This window comes from Spermophilus citellus (genome assembly GCF_964194105.1).
Source record: "Spermophilus citellus genome assembly, chromosome: 2".
NCBI lineage: Eukaryota > Metazoa > Chordata > Mammalia > Rodentia > Sciuridae > Spermophilus > Spermophilus citellus.
The window spans coordinates 56571928-56588623 of record NC_138183.1 but is presented as its reverse complement, the minus strand read 5'-3'; the positions used below and the strand labels follow the sequence as shown (position 1 = coordinate 56588623).

General features: G+C 38.4%; 1 protein-coding gene across 1 annotated transcript in view; it reads right to left on the bottom strand.

Moving 5' to 3' along the window:
- Positions 1 to 16696, bottom strand: part of FREM1 (FRAS1 related extracellular matrix 1) — a 181494-nt gene that overhangs the window by 122570 nt on the left and 42228 nt on the right. The window contains exons 3-5 of the mRNA XM_081278612.1: positions 8923 to 9421; positions 3197 to 3291; positions 472 to 773 (exon numbers count right to left, since the gene is read on the bottom strand). Of these exons, the coding sequence (XP_081134738.1) occupies positions 472 to 773; positions 3197 to 3291; positions 8923 to 9186 (661 nt within the window). The 5' untranslated portion in view covers positions 9187 to 9421. The remainder of the gene's footprint in view (positions 1 to 471; positions 774 to 3196; positions 3292 to 8922; positions 9422 to 16696) is intronic.

Below are 16696 nucleotides of genomic sequence, written 5' to 3'. Positions count from 1 at the left end.
TAAACCATGCTACCTACCAGCTCTACTTCAAGCTAGATCACAATCCAATAATATCTAATGAAGTATAAATAAACCACTCTTACTGCTGCTGCCATTGCTTTTACTATAACAATTGATAATTAATGAAGACTTCCTATGAGCCGAACACTGTGTTAAGCCCATCCTGTGTGTGATCTCCTTTACTCCCATCCTTATTTAACTCTATGGAGCAGCTATTATCTTTTCCCATCTCCCAGAGGCTTAGGCAGAAGATTCATAACCAAAATAACACAGAAAATGAATAGCAGAAGGAGTTTTCACATCTAGATCTTTCTGATTCCAAAATCCATGCACTTAACCCCTAACCTACATTTTCTTCCCAAGATGCTAAAATTATATTAAGTTGAACTATTTGTCTAGCAGAAGGTGACCATTCATGGATATTTTTGTCAGTTTTAGTAATATCCAGATAAATACTGAAAGTTATCATACGGGACTCAGGGAAAAAACTGTGTGGCTGATCTCCACGGGGTCCTTCTGGGCGAGGCTCCACCACAACCATCTGGCCGTGAGCTGGCAGCCTAGTTCTCAAAGGGTCCAGTCTGACGGTACACTCCAGGCCCACTGTCCTCTCATAGTCGAATCTGAGCAGGTTCTTATCAATGGCTCGGGACAGGCCGTAGAATTCAGACACCTCCAGGACATTGCTACTCATGCGGATAATATTGCAGTCTGGCTCCATGAGATAGACCCGCAGGGTAAAGGTTTCAGTGAAGGTGTCTGTCTCAGTGAATCTGTAGAGAGGACAAAGCAAAGGAAATAAGTATTGGTGCTCAGACACTTCTGATACCTGAGCACTTAGCTTGAAGCTTAAAAACCGGCCTTCACACATTTTTGCATCAGGTGGAGTTTTGATTTAATTTCCTGCTGTACTCTCAACCTCTCAGGTCTCATCCCTTCTCTTTACTTTGGTGTCGATGCTTTTCCTGTTGCTTCTTCCTCCAATCCTTTTCTTTCAATGCCTACTCTCAAGCTCATCATCCATACTGACAGGTAAGGACTGCGGAGACCTTGGAGTCTCACCTCCAACATAACAAATTTAGGGGTATAGGGCCTATATTCTTTATGGATTGAGTTTTAATTCAGGAGTGAAGGGGCAAGGAGTTTCTGTAGTATCAAGGCCCTTTTGCTCTTCAGAAATACCACAAAACGGGTGGACATTCATGTCTGCTTGCCATGAAAATCGTATCAGCAATGGTTACTTCCACTACTTCTATCCTCTGCGGACTCTGTTCTCAGGGTATTTGCAGAGGCTAATAGAGATGTGTTGTCATGTGGTTTTGTTGTTGTTGTTTGTTTTATTTTTTTTTTTTGAGAGTTTGAAATTAATGAGTGATGTATTTGCATTAACAATTCAGCTCTTCGTTGATATGCTTTTATTGAGACCCATAACACACTAAACTCTAGGTTGAACACCTTACCACCGAATCTTTTTCAGTACTGAGAAGAACCTATTAAAGGTATTTTCATTCTTACTTTGCAATGATGAAACTGAGGCACAGAGAAATCAAATCACTTGCCATAGAAGCTGGAGAAGAGGGAGGAGGGAAACAAACATGCTCCCTGATCTCTGCCCCCAACTATGCTGGATATTCTATTTCAAATGTCATCAAACGACAAGCAGTGGCAGCCTTCCTGTGTGTACTTTACCAATCTTCTTCCCCCAGGGAAACTCAAGGAAGGAGTAGGAGCAGCTAGAATTCATCAGCCTTTCAGCCCTTCCCAGCAAGATCTTTGAAGTCTGTCTTTTAACACTAAAGTCTTGGAAAGCCTTGCATGATGATTTTTAGCTTTCTAAGGAAAGTGGGTGCCACTTGATTTTCTGAGCACAGTATTTTGCCTTTTTCGAGGCACTTGTGGCCTCTGCATTCTAATTATCTGCCCATCTTTTGCATTTAACCATGAGCACCAAGAGTTTGTGCATCTTCATCCTTGAGTTTCCTATGGTCTGTGTGGACCCTGATCTGTAGTGGGTGGTTATAAATGTTGTAGAATGATTCACGGTTCCAAAGTCTTCTTCAAAACTCTAATGCATTGTTGTAGTACTTACAATAAATTTATACCAACCTGTTTTAATCAAATACTCTTAAGAACAAAAAAAGACAAGTAAACAATTATATAAAGGTCTACTCCACCTACCCTGTCCTCACTTGCTTCTATGAAGTCTGAAATACCATAACTATAACCTTAAAATTAATTTTTTATATAATTCACATATCATGAAATTTATTCTTTTAAAAGGTACAACTCAATGGTTTTTAATATATTCACAAAGTTATATAAATATCTCAACTATCTAATTCCATAATACTTTCGTCACCCCAAAAAGACATCCATACCCATGTAGTCACTCCCCAATGGCCCCTAACCCAGCCTCTGGCAACCACTAATCTACTGTTCCTATGGATTTGCCTACTTTGGACATTTCATATAAATGAAACCATACAATATTTGTCCTTTTGTGTCTGACTTTTTTCACTTAGCATAATGTTTTCAAAGATCAGCCAAGTTGTCCCATGAATCCACGCTTCATTCCTTTTCATGTCTGAATAATATTATATTATATAGATTTGTCAGTTGAATTCGTACAACTTTTTGGCTGCTATGAATAATGCTGTCATGACATTCCTGTACAAGTGTTTGTACAAACATAGGCTTTCATTTCTCTTGTGTATATACCTAGAAGGGAAATTACTGGGTCATATGATCACTCTATGTTTAGCTTTGTAACTGATTTTAAGCACATTTGAATTATTTAATGTTTAAAAGTGGAAAATATTGTACTTCCTGTAACTGAACAGCTAGTCATCAAAAAAAAAATTTCATTCAATTTTAGAGCATATTTCCTAAATGATTCTCATGAAGAATTTGCTATATGATAGGTTGGGATACCAGAGATACTTGCATAAGAACACTAAATAGAAACAGGATGGAGTTAGTAATTTGTAGAAAAGGCCCAAGACAATAATTCAAATGAAGATGATTGAAAATTGGCCACAATTCTTGCCTTACCACTCAGGCCTCCAATGTCTATTGATTACTTTCTTGTTTAGAATCTATTAACTCCCCTCATAATAATATATAGCGACAGAAAAAAACCCTAAGTAAACAGAATGGTTGTCTGGCAACACATAATCAGAGCTCCTAGTGCACTCACCTGTAAAGTCGAAGCTTCACTGTGTCTTCATCAAGAATAGGGCAACCGTTGTGAACATACCTGACTTCATTGGGAAGGAAATGGCAGTCAAAGACCTAGTTCACATGAAAAATGGATAAATATACGTGAGAAAATTAGTACAAAGTTTTATTTTTCCAGATCTCAAGTACCTCCTGGAAAAACTATGGCCTGTGAGTGGTATGCACACGTGTGTGTGTGTGTGTGTGTGTGTGTTTGTGCGCACGCTTGCACGTATTAACTACCACCTCTATCCTACCCCATGCCCACTCACCTCACAGCTGAGTCTTGTTCAGTAAATATCTAAATTATGAAAATCCAAGCAGATCAAACAAGTAAATTAGGGGTAATTACTGCCTAAATGGCTACCTTTTTGCAGACTTTTAAAATATGGTTCCATTTATCAAAATTTCTATTTACTCCCTTCAGGGGTTTCTAGCAATTGGGTTAAAGGGATCTTTCTGTGTGTCTGTATGAAAAGGCAAGCATTAACCCACCCACCAACAAACTGTATTTGTTCTGTATACATGTATTCTCCTGTTTTTTCTTTCTTTTCCAAATAGCATTTTTACATTCAAAGAGGAAGCCACTGTGGGGGGGGGGGTGCTATTGTGGTTGATCAGAGTCAAATATGAACCATAATTTTTTCTTATATACTTGCAAAAGACAGCTTTTTTTAGTTATATAATAGCAGAAATGGATGATGAGACATAGAATTCTAAAGGCAACTTCTATTCAAATAAAGATAATTAACCACACCACCTCATTCAAAATGATTAAGGAAATGGCTGGTTTGGGGAAATCCTAGTTTTGAAAGAAAAGTCTTCTCTTTCAGACTCAGCATGACCTTCATTCTGCCCAATCTGAGTTGGTAGAAGGCTGAGAAATACCCCTGAGGTATTTACACATCCTCACTATGGAGCTGATGGTGTCCAGTCTTTACCTTTTTCAGTCTCAACCATTTTCAGACAACAGAATCCACCCTGAGAAGATGTTATCACCAATACAAATGACTTTCTTGTCTTACAGATATCACTGGCTCTCCTCTTCATTGGATAACTAGGAAGGAGATAAAGAGAAGCCCTTCCCCACCCCATTGACAAATAGTCGTGGTAATAAAGAGACAATCTGCTTTGCTAAAAGAAACATCTGTTTAATGTTTCGTAATATGTTTTCCTTTTATAAAAGGCGACAACCATAATTGTCCATAAATTTACTAACTAAAACAAAGGAGAGCTAAATCCTTTTCTAATTACTGTCTAGCTTTGTTTTTTTCCACTTCAACTGCTTTTCAATTACAATTTATAATTAAATTGTCACACATTCCTAACTCATTACTCACTTTAACGACAGTAAACTAGTTCAAACTATAGATATTTTCTTACTGCTTTATTTCCCATTCAAAAAAAAGCAAGCTCAGCGCTAAACTGAGGTGCTTTTTCACCCAGGAAACTTCTTGCTCTGGGTCAGGTGTCAGAACTGCTAAGTGAGGCTGTCTTGTCCTAAAACAGGAGTACGACACACGGCCATCGACCTTGTCTAATTGACTCTATCAAGGGGGTGATCTCAACAGAAGGCACTGGCATGCACCCACTGAAGTCCCTTTCCAAATATCTAGTAGGAAAATGAACCTGTTGGTTCTAAGACAAACTTCAGTAATGAAATGAAAACACTAATTGAACAGATGTTAAGCAAAACATTTTCTGTGCAAATCACATGAAACTGTTCATTACACAGCAGGGTGTTGTTAATACAGTCATCTTGCTAGAAATGGATTCACATAAGCCTAGCTTTAAGCTTAATATTAAGCTCTATTAAAGAATAATGTTTAGGGCTGGGGTTGTGGTTCAGTGGTAGAGCACTTGCCTCGCATGTGTGAGGCACTGAGTTCGATACTCAGTACCACATGAAAAATAAAGCACAATAAAGTTATAAAAAAAACAGTGTTTGTAAATATATATTATATATATATTATATATTTATATATGAATAATATTTAGGCTGTGTGTGTGTGTGTGTGTGTGTGTGTCTGTGTGTGTGTGAACTTGGCTATGCTTAATTTCAAGAACTCTATAAGGAATAAATCCCTGGAGAGGGCTGAACCAGCTGGGGTTAAAAATCAAGCACAAATTCCCTTCAACTCAGACTTTACATGAGAATCTAGTTTTTTATAGAAATTATCAGAAATTTAAAAAATAGATGGTTGGAGAAACTGTTTTCTCACTATATAAAATTTTCTATGGCACAAAGTTCTGCTATTTGGTAAACTGGAGATGAGACTCCACATTTTAATGGACTCTTATACAATAGAATGATATTTTTGTACTAGGGATATAACCCAGGGGCATTTCATCTCAGCCCTTTTTTATTTTTTATTTTGAGACACAGTCTCACTGAGTTGCTTAGGGTTTCACTAGGTTGCTGAGGCTGGCCTTTAACTTGTGATCCTCCTGCCTTAGCTTCCTCATTTACTGGTATCATAGAATCAATTTTGGAAGATAAAAATCACATATCTACTTTGGATTATGTAGATCAGCTTGAGATATCATATTTACTTCTAGAAATGCACACACTGAACATTCAGAACTTAATAATACTTTTTTAACATGAGCAATAGCACACTAAGGAATCAATAATACTTTTTTTTAAAGTTATCAATGGACTTTTATTTTATTTCTTTATATGCAGTGCTGAGAATCAAACCCAGGGCCTCACACATGCTAGGCAAGCGCTTTACCACTGAGCCACACCCCAGCCCTCAATAATACTTTTTAAAAATGAGAAAAGAAACAAAAGGATCAATGTGGTTTGGGATATTTCCAAGCAGTCAAGAATTTCCTAAATCAGCCAAGCATTTTGTTATTTCTGTTCCAGATTATCTATCTAGTAACCAGAGTTTTCCCCTAAAATCTGAAAGAGATGACTCAGAGGTCTACTCCAACCCTTCATCCTTGTGACCACATAGGATTTTTATCTAGTTCTCATCACCTGGGTCCCTTTCTGCTCCCCTGTGTCTCAGCACCAAAGAAGCAGAACCATTAAAACTCACTATCTCGGAGGTGACTTCGTTATTCTCAGAGAGAGTGCCACAGTATTGAGGAGTCTTAGGTTATCTGGGGTGGGAAGAGGACTGACCTCAGAGGCTGCTAGGTAGTAACAGATTCTTTCCAAATTGCCTTCAAGGAGGAGAAACTGGTGAATGACAGGGCTTTGTCCTGCTTGCATGGGACAACAGCTTAGACAGCTTGCCCCTGCTGGCTCTCAGTAGGAATTTACTTCTCTCTCCCAAAAAAAAATAACGTCATTTCTAAGTGTTGGACCCTTTTTAAAAACTATATTTATTGGAAAGGGTAGCATATTAACAATTGATCATCTTTATAAGGTGTCCATATTTGTATTAGTACTGCACTGGGTCCATGCCTTATCAAGGACTCCATGCCACTAGGACCAAGGTGCCATCTTGCTGCTCCTAATTCTTCACTTGGCTTTTGACCCCAATCCCTGCAGTTGCTCTGCATTGCCTGCTGCTGTGTAATACAAGGAGAATTGGGACTACCAAACGCTCGGGAATACAACGTCTCCATACTTATGGAAATGATTGTATCCTATGTTTAAGATCCTACCCAAAGGTCTTTGATTGACAAAAGAAAATCTCAAAGGAATCTGGTGGGAGACATTTAATTACTGTCACATCTAGTTTAGACATTTAGTTACCGTATACCCCCATTGTGAGACTCCCTTCCATAGAATTCACATATTTCAGAATTGGTCTATACATTTAAGTATGGTAAAAATGCCTAGAGATAATCATTGAAACTAGCATCTATTTAAGCCTCTTTATTCCATCTCTACAATATCGAGTACTGTTTGAATCATTTCATGAACACATTTCTTAAGCCAAACGAACATGAAATTGTGTTTATGGTTCAGCAATTGGAATTTGTGCATTTTTCCAAAAGCAGCAGCAGTATATTCTCAAGATTGTTTATATTGGGAGAAAGTTAAGTCACAGCAGGAACAAGTGATAAAATCAAAGGTCATTTTCTATTACGTAGAGGGGTCAACTTCTACTTTAAGCAAAGACAATATAGGAAAATAAAAGTTTAGAAGGGAATTCTTCTCTACAAAAGAAGTGACTATAGAGCCAGGCATGGTGGTACACACCTGTAATCCCAGTGACTAAGAAGGGCTGAGGCAGGAGGATCACAAGTTCAAGGCCAGCCTCAGCAACTTAGCAAGATTCTATCACAAAAAATAAATTAAAAATACAAGTTAAATGATTGGGAGATACGGCTCAGTGGTAAAGCACTCCTGGGTTCTGTCCCCACACACTCACTCCAGCCCCAAGAAGTGACCATAGAATACCCTTAAATAAAAAAGTCTCCTTTTGATTGAAGGGGGAAATATTTATGCAGACATTTTTGATAAAATGAATATTTAGTTCTCCAGGTCTCTTTTCTACTTCTCTTCCCTTACTCAAGTTTTACCCTTACTATTCTGAGGTCACAAGTATGTCCTAAAATGTTCTTGAGACCTTAATTTCTTATCAAAAGACACCCTGACTACTGGCAATGGGGGAGGTAATTTGGGGCAGGAAGAATTCCATAAGAATCTTCCATAGCACACACTGCAAGTGACTGCCCACTCCAACCCTTAAAGGCTGCCCCATATTCATATTCATATTCATATTCATATTCATTCTCTCTCTCTCTCTCTCTCTCTCTCTCATAGATTAGCAATATACTAAAATGCATGTGTGTACTTCTTTTACATTATACTTTTCCCTGGATGATTAACTACTCTATAAGATCAAGCAGTTCTCTTCAATACAAGAGGAGAAATTGGAAAGCCTTGTTGATACAGTGCATTATTAAGAAAAAATGCAAGCATACATATTAGTTTGAGCCTGACCTCCTCCACAGGTGTTAGCATAATTAAGAGTAAACCCTGTCAGTGGTAGACTTAGCTAGAATCAGTCAAGGACATTAAAAAACAACTTCCACCTCACATAGAAAAACAGTACAATGAGGGTCTCCCTTCATTTCCATGCAATTTCCCTTTTCTCTCCCTTTCCCTCCCATCTCATGTCTCTGTTTAATGTTAATCTTTTCTTCCTGCTCTTCCTCCCTGCTCTGTTCATAGTTGCTCTCATTGCTATACAAAATCACATATAAGAGGTTGTGAGAGAAATGGGAAAATAAACAAGGAGAGAAATGAATTACAGTAGATGGGGTAGAGAGAGAAGATGGGAGGGAAGGGGAGGGGGGATAGTAGAGGATAGGAAAGGTAGCAGAATACAACAGTTACTAATAGGGCATTATGTAAAATTGTGAATGTGTAGCCGACGTGATTCTGCAATCTGCATTTGGGGTAAAAATTGGGAGTTCATAACCCACTTCAATCTAATGTATGAAATATGATATGTCAAGAGCTTTGTAATGTTGTGAACAACCAATAAAAAACAGACTGTCTTGTATATTAATAAAAAAATAAAAAATAAAAAATAAATTTAAAAAAAAGAAAAACAGTACAATACTCTGCCTGTGAACTTCAACCCCAGCATTTCAAATGTGAACTTCTTCACAGTACTCAACTTTGAGGGCTAGACAGGAGACCTTTGACCTCCCTCTCTCTCCCCCTCCCTCACATACTCTTGTACACTGGAACTCATCCATGCTACTGAACAGAGAATCTCAGACATGACCCACCTGTGGCATGAGTTTCCCTGCCCTCTGGGTTATCGGCTCATTCATCACAACTTCCACTTTGCAGGCATCTTTCTCTTTGGGGATGGCAAACTTGAGGTCATCTTCTGACAGGAAGGCAGAGCTGCCCTTCATCACCCTCATCCCATGGTTCAGGCTGATGAAGGTGGGGCTGGCCCGGTCCAGGAGCAGCAGAAGCAGGAGGATACTGGGGCCACCCCGACCTAGAGAGCTCATGCTGACAGGGGCCCACTCGCTTCCGGCCATCACAAAATTTCTTCAACAGAGGAGGGCTTCTGCACTTCCTCCCACAGCTCAGGTCACAGTCCAAGGGGCAGGGCGAGGGGTCCTGACGGTGTGCCCCGAGATCTTAACATGCCCCTTTCATTCCAGACTCCCACAAGGACGCCTTTCAGCCAATCCAGGGGCTTTTAATAAAACTTGCTGATCACTCCTGACAACGCCAGCAAGATTAATGTGCCTCCCAAGTGCTTTTCTAATCCTGCAAACAGAAGAAGGGGTTAGAAGAAAGCAAGAGACGGAAAAATTCGTACAGCTACTCAAAGGATCACCATTCACAGAGGGATCTTTCATCCAGCCCATAATTTCAGCTTAATTAAAAAACAAATAAACTAACTTGACCTTCAGGCCCATCTGAAAGGCAAAACAGACATTTCATTACCCGGCTTGTAGCTGTTGCTTCCGGATGCAACAGACCCCAACTGGGATGTCACCTGTGTGGTCCAACAGGAGACAGGCTGCCTCCCTGTCATCCTCTGAGTTCAGAGAAAGGGGCTAAACTCTTCGCTTCCATTTCCTCGTTAGTTAAATGGGGACTACAATAAAATTTGTGCGCAAGCTGATAGGATCATTTGCACACTGCTTGAAAACATGATTAACTCTGAATCAACACAGCCCAACTAAGAAATAAACTTCACTGTTTGTTGCATTGACTGTCTAGCAATGAAGACACCTAAGACACACTTGATGAGAAACTGGAGAAATTTTTTTTCCCTTAGTGAGCATTCAACTTTTTGTGTATGTGTAATGAGGACCATGAATTGAGCGGCATAGTTTCAATATACAGAGTTAATGATATGGGTGTGTGTACATTGTATTTATATCATCTACAATACTACCTATAATGTACTCAATTTGCACTACTGGAGTCTGTTTCTACTTCCCTCACTTAGAATTTTATGATTATTTCTCTGTTCTAAAGAATTGAAAAGATTTTATCCAAATAAAATGTATCAGAGTATCTCCTTAAATTCACAGTATACTTAAGTGAACCAGTGGTGGATTCTCATGCCGATAAAAAAGCTCACAGTTTAATGATTTTCATAAATTCTCTATATAACCAGTAGATACTGAAATAAATGTTTGCTAGAGGATGTACACAAAATGTCTCTGGCACCCCCCCTCAAGCCAGACCCTGTTCCACCTGCTCTGCACATCCAGTTGTGCCCACCATGGTCACCATCTTGCAGCTGGTAGGAAGATGGCATCTGCTAAAGAGCAGAGGCATTGTTGAGCACGTGAGGGAGCAGGAGTGGGAATTGCTCTTCCAAAAATGGGTTCAGTGGCTAAACAGATCGTGTTGCCTCATGCGGTAACAAATACCACACCACAAAAACCAAGAGCACTTCAGAAGCAGAGTTTTCTTATAACCTGGGAGAGAAATGTGAACACACTTCTCAGGCTGCTGACAACTTTCCAAACAGCATATTGGTTCAACATCAGGAATGAGAGGGGAAGGCAAGCACAGAAGCCCAAAAATTGGAAGATGGAAAATGAGTGGTAGGATGCATCATGAACAATGTCTCTTGTACTCAAGACTATGAAAAAGTAGAATGAAATCCCACCATCACTTTGAATCAGAACAAGCTCAGTTCAATGAGCAATCTCTATTTGCTGCTTTTTTTGTTGTTGTTCATTATCTTTATTGCAAGCATTTTACATGCAACTATTTCAAAGTGCTAGTTTAATTATGAGCATCTCTTTGGTTGATGAATAAATGTGTTTGTGCTAATTTTTAAAATGCTTCTATTAACTACCTTTATGTATACATCAGGGGAAGACAGCTTATGATGCCACTGTTTGAAACCTTTCACTTTGGAGGAAGCACCTGACCTGTGTCACTGAAGGACAAGTATGCTTACAGATTAGCCTGATTTTTATGGTGTCAGTCCCAAAATAAAACTGTTCACACACTCCCACTGATCCTGTTGCCCAGAGTTAGCCTAAATTTGTCTGGCTTATTTATGCAAAAATGCAAATTTGGTTGTTGAACTTTCACAAAATACAATCTTTTTTTCCCATTTACAAATGCCATCTAAGTCCATACTGAAAAGAAATACATTTAGAGACTCTTAGGTAACTGAGCAGGTAGGTGTCTTCCAAACAGGGACATGAACAAGTAAACTGCTTTCTGAGATTTGAACCAGTTAAATCAACACATAAAAACAGCAAGGGCCCCACCGTCTCCTGCATGCTTATCTCAGTGTCCTTCACTGGCTCTTCCTATACTGCCTGACTTTTTAATATTGGAGATGGACCAGTGCTTGGACTGGCTTTCTGTCTACCCTCACTCCTCTTGATCTCATTTCTTGTCTTTAAGAACCACTTTAAAGTTTGTTTTAGTTCACTTTTTCATAAGTGTGACCAAAAGAACAATTAGAGTAGGAAAAGTTTATTTGGGGCTCATGGTTTCAGAGGTCTCAGTCCACGGTTGGCCACCTCCATAGCTCTGGACCTGTGATGAGGCAGAAGGATGTGGCAGAGGAAAGTAGCTCCAGCATGGCCAGGAAACAGAGAAACTTCTGTTTACCAGGGACAAAGGCACAATCCCAGTGACCTACCTCTTCCAGCAATGCCCTAACTGCCCAGTTAATCCATATGAATGGATTAATGCACTAATTAGGTTAAGGCTCTCATAACCCATATGCAACTCTCCTTAATATCTCCATCTGGGTGTGTAACAGGCATCTCAATCCTTATGTAGCCAAAATCAAACTCTCCATCTTTCCTCCTTTGGTCTTACCTAATGGCAACTCCAACTTTTTAGCAATTCCTTTTTTTGTCTCTCTATGCCCAAACAAAAATTCCTTCTGGTTCTTTGTGATGGACAGACCTTAGGGTAACCACCAATAATCCAGCTTCCTAGTAACCAGAAGTTCCTACTCCTTGAGTGTCAGCAGATATTGTGACATTTCCAGCCAACAGGATAAGGCAAAGGTGAGTACATGTCACCACACAGAGGACTCTGTCATGACTGAATGGAGCCAGAGGCTCTGCCGCTGCACTGGAAGCAGAAAGGCTCTGGAGTTCTGCTGCCACAACAAAATGACTCTGTCAACAACCTGAATAAGCTTGAAAATGGATTATTCCAAGTGAAGTCTCCCAATATGAGTGGAGCCCAGTCAACACTTTGATTGACACCGGGTCACAACCTGAATCAGAGAACCCAACCAGGTCACGATCAGACCCCAGACCAATGGAAACTATGAGATAAGAAATACGTGTGGCAATGTAGAAACCCTTCTGCCTCAAAAATCAACTACTAGATTGGTAGACATACAAACAACATGAAAAAGTAAGATAACAAATTGCCTCAAACAAACCAAATGCATCAAAAATACAATCTATCAACACCACAATGAAAGAAATGTCAGAGAAGGAGTTTAGAATGTTCATAATTAAAATGATCTGCAAGGTAAAGGATGATGTAAGGGAGCAAATAAAGGGGAAAAAAAGATCACTTCAATAAAGAGATAGGTACTCTGAGGGGAAAGAGAAACAGAAACCCTCAAAATGAAGGAATCAATAAATCAAATCAAAAATTCATTGGAAACTATGGCCAGCAGACTAGACCACTTACAAGACAGAGTCTTAGACAGAGACAAAATATATAATTTTGAAAATAAAGTTGAGCATGGAGGAAAGACAGTAAGAGAGCATGAACAAAACTTCCAAGAAATATGGAATAACATGAAAAGACTAAACTTAGGATTTATTAGGATAGATAAAGGCTTGGAGACACAAACCATAGGAATGAATAATCATTTCAGTGAAATAATGTCTGAAAATTTCCCAAACCTTAAGAATGAAATGAAAAATCAAATATAGGAAGTTTCTAGGACCCCAAATATACAAATTTACAACAGACCTACACCAAGTCACATTATGATGAAGATGCCTAACATACAGCATAAGGATAGAATTCTTAAGGCTTCCAGAGATAAAAAGTCAAGTAACATTTAGAGGGATACCAAATCAGATCTCAGCTGATTTTTCAACCCAGACCCTTAAAACTAGGAAGTTTTGTAATAATGTATAGCAAGCTCTGAAAGGAAATGGATAACAACTAAGAATACTATACCCTGTAAGACTAAGATTCAGATTTGATGATAAAATAAAAAACTTTTATGATAAACAAAAGTTAAAACTAAAAAACCTGTCCTACAGAACATTCTCAACAAACTATTTCATGAAAAAAAATAAAAAATAAAAATGAAATCCAGCAAAGGTAGGGACTACACTAGAAGAATAGTCAATTTAAAAAAGAAGGTAATTCAAATTAAAAACCAGAAATAATTCAAAATGACAGGGAATAAGAATCATTTGTCAATAATAACATTCAATGTAAATGGCCTAAACTCATCAAACAAAAGACAGACCGGCAGTCTTGATTAAAAAGTAAGCCCCAACTATATGCTCTCTGCAAGAGACTCACCTCATAGGCAAAGGCATCCACAGATATTGTGAAAGATGGAGGAAAACATATCATCCACATGGATCTTGCAAACAAGCAGGGGTTTCTATCCTCATATCTGATGAAATGGACTTCAAGTCAAAATTATCAGAAGGGACAAACAAGACCATTTCACATTGCTTAAGAGAACTATACATCGACAAGATATAATAATCTTAAATATTTATGCCCCAAACAATGGAGCATCTACATACATCAAACAATCCTTCACAATCTCAAGAATCAAATAGATCAGAATACAATAATACTGGGTAACTTCAACATGCCTCGCTAAACAAACTAAACAAAGAAGTTATAGAACTAAAAACTAAAATTAATAATTTAGACTTTATAGACATATATAGAATATTTCATCAATCAGTGAATGAATACACTTTCTTTTCAGCAGCAAATGGAACATTCTGTGAATGTTAGTCTACATCGTAGTCCACAAAGCAACTCTTAGCAAATACAAAAAATGGAGATAATTCCTTGCATTCTATCAGCTCAAAATGGAATGAAATTAGAGATACACCCACACCTGCAGCCTGTGTGGATCCAAGGCTCTCAGGAGGCCCAATACACTCCCAGGCAGGGAAGATACCAGTCAGAGCCTAGCCTCTGGCACAAGACTGCCCTTTCTGACCAACAGACTACTGAGGGAGGTCAAGCCCAGAGGTCCAGATCCACCCACACCAACTTGAGCATAACCCTGATCGAGGATGCAGTATCATTCATTGAGGGACACCAGTAGGGTCTGGAAGCCCAACATCAAGGTGAGGTACAGACAATCTGCATGGGTACTACAAGAATATAGGGAAGAAACTGTAATATCTCAGATCCACACTGCAAGAAAGGAAGACACACAGACAACATGAAAAAACAAGGAGGAAAGTGCCACAAACAAACCAGGACACTATAATAACAGAACCTATGGACAGCAAAGTTGATGAAATGTCAGAGAAGGAGTTCAGAAGGTTCATAATTAAAATGATCTGTGAATTAAAGAAAGACTTAAATGAGCAAATACAGGCAAAAATTGATCACTCCAACAATGAGAAAAGAGAGCAAATACAGGCAGTAAAAGATTACTTCAAGAGAGAGATAGAAACTCTGAAAAAAAAACAGTCAGAAATCCTTGAAATGAAGAATACAGTAAATCAAATAAAAAACTCAATAGAAAGCATAACCAACAGACTAGATCACTTGGAAGAAAGAACGTCAGATAACAAAGACAAAGTTTACAATCTGGAAAATAAAGTTGATCACACAGTGAAGATAGTTAGAAACCATGAACAGAACATCCAAGAATTATGGGACAGCATGAAAAAGACCAAATATAAGAGTTATTGGGATAGAGGAAGGCCCAGAGTTTCAAACCAAAGGAATGCACAATCTCTTCAGTGAGGTAATATCAGAAAATTTCTCAAGCATAAAAAACGAATTAGAAAACCAAATACAAGAGGCTTACAGGACACCAAATGTACAAAATTACAGCAGATCTACACCAAGGCACATTACAATGAAAATGCCTAGCACATAGAATAAGGATAGAATCTTAAAAACCGCAAGAGAGAGGAATCCGATCACATAGAGGGAGAGACCAATTCATATCTCAGCAGATTTTTCAACCCAGGCCCTCAAAGCCAGGAGATCATGGAACAACAAACACCAAGCTCTGAAAGAAAATGGACGCCAACCAAGAATCTTATATTCAGCAAAACTAAGCTTTAGATTTGATAATGAAATAAAGACCTTTCATGATAAACAAAAGTTAAAAGAATTTACAACTAGAAACCCTGCACCACAGAACATCCTCAGCAAAATATTCCAAGAAGAGGAAATGAAAAACAATGATGAAAATCAGCAGAGGGACGGACTACACTAAAGAAAAATCTAATCAGAGGAGAAAACAAGTCACTTTAAATACCAAAAATAAACAAAATATTTGGGAATACAAATCATGTCTCAATAATAACCCTGAATGTTAATGGCCTAAACTCACCAATCAAAAGACATAGACTAGCAGATAGGATAAAAAAATTTTAAAAAAAGACCCAACAATATGCTGCCTCCAAGAGACTCATCTCATAGAAAAAGACATCCACAGACTGAAGGTGGAGGGTTGGGAAAAATCATACCACCCACATGGACTGTGGAAGCAAGCAGGGGTTTCCATCCTTATATCAAATAAAGTAGACTTCAAACTAAAGTCAATCAAAAAGGATAAAGAAGAACACTACATACTGCTCAAGGGAACCATACACCAACAAGACTTAACAAATATATATGTCCCAAACAATAGAGCATCTCAAGTTCAAGAGTCAAATAGACTACACACAATAATTTTGGGTGACTTTAACACACCTCTTTCATCACTAGATAGATCTTCCAAACAAAAGCTGAACAAAGAAACTATAGAACTCCATAATATAATCAATAACTTAGACTTAACTGACATTTATGGAATATTTCATCTTTCAACGAGAGAACATACTTTATTCTCAACAGCACATGGATCCTTCTCTAAAATAGAACATATAGTATGCCACAAAGTAACTCTTAGCAAATATAAAAAAGTAGAGAGACTACCCTGCATTCTTTTTTTTGAAATGAAATTTTATTTTTTTTATTGATTGTTCAAAATATTAGAGAGCTCATGATATATCATTTTTCATACATTAGACTCAATTGGGTTTTGAACTCCCATTTTTACCCCAAATACAGATTGCAGAATCACAACTGTTACATACTCACATTATTACATAATGGCATATTAGTGACTGTTGTATTCTGCTACCTTTCCTATCCCCTACTATCCCCCTCCCCTCCCCTCCCCTCCCATCTTCCCTCTCTATCTCCTCTGCTGTTGTTCAATTCTCTCCCCTTTTCCCCCCTCCCCCTTGCCCCTCATAACCTCTTATAATTTTGTGTATCATTGAAGGTCTCCTACCATTTCCATATGCTTTCCCTTCTCTCTCCCTTTCTCTCCCCCCATTCGTCTTTGTTTACTGTTAGTCTTTT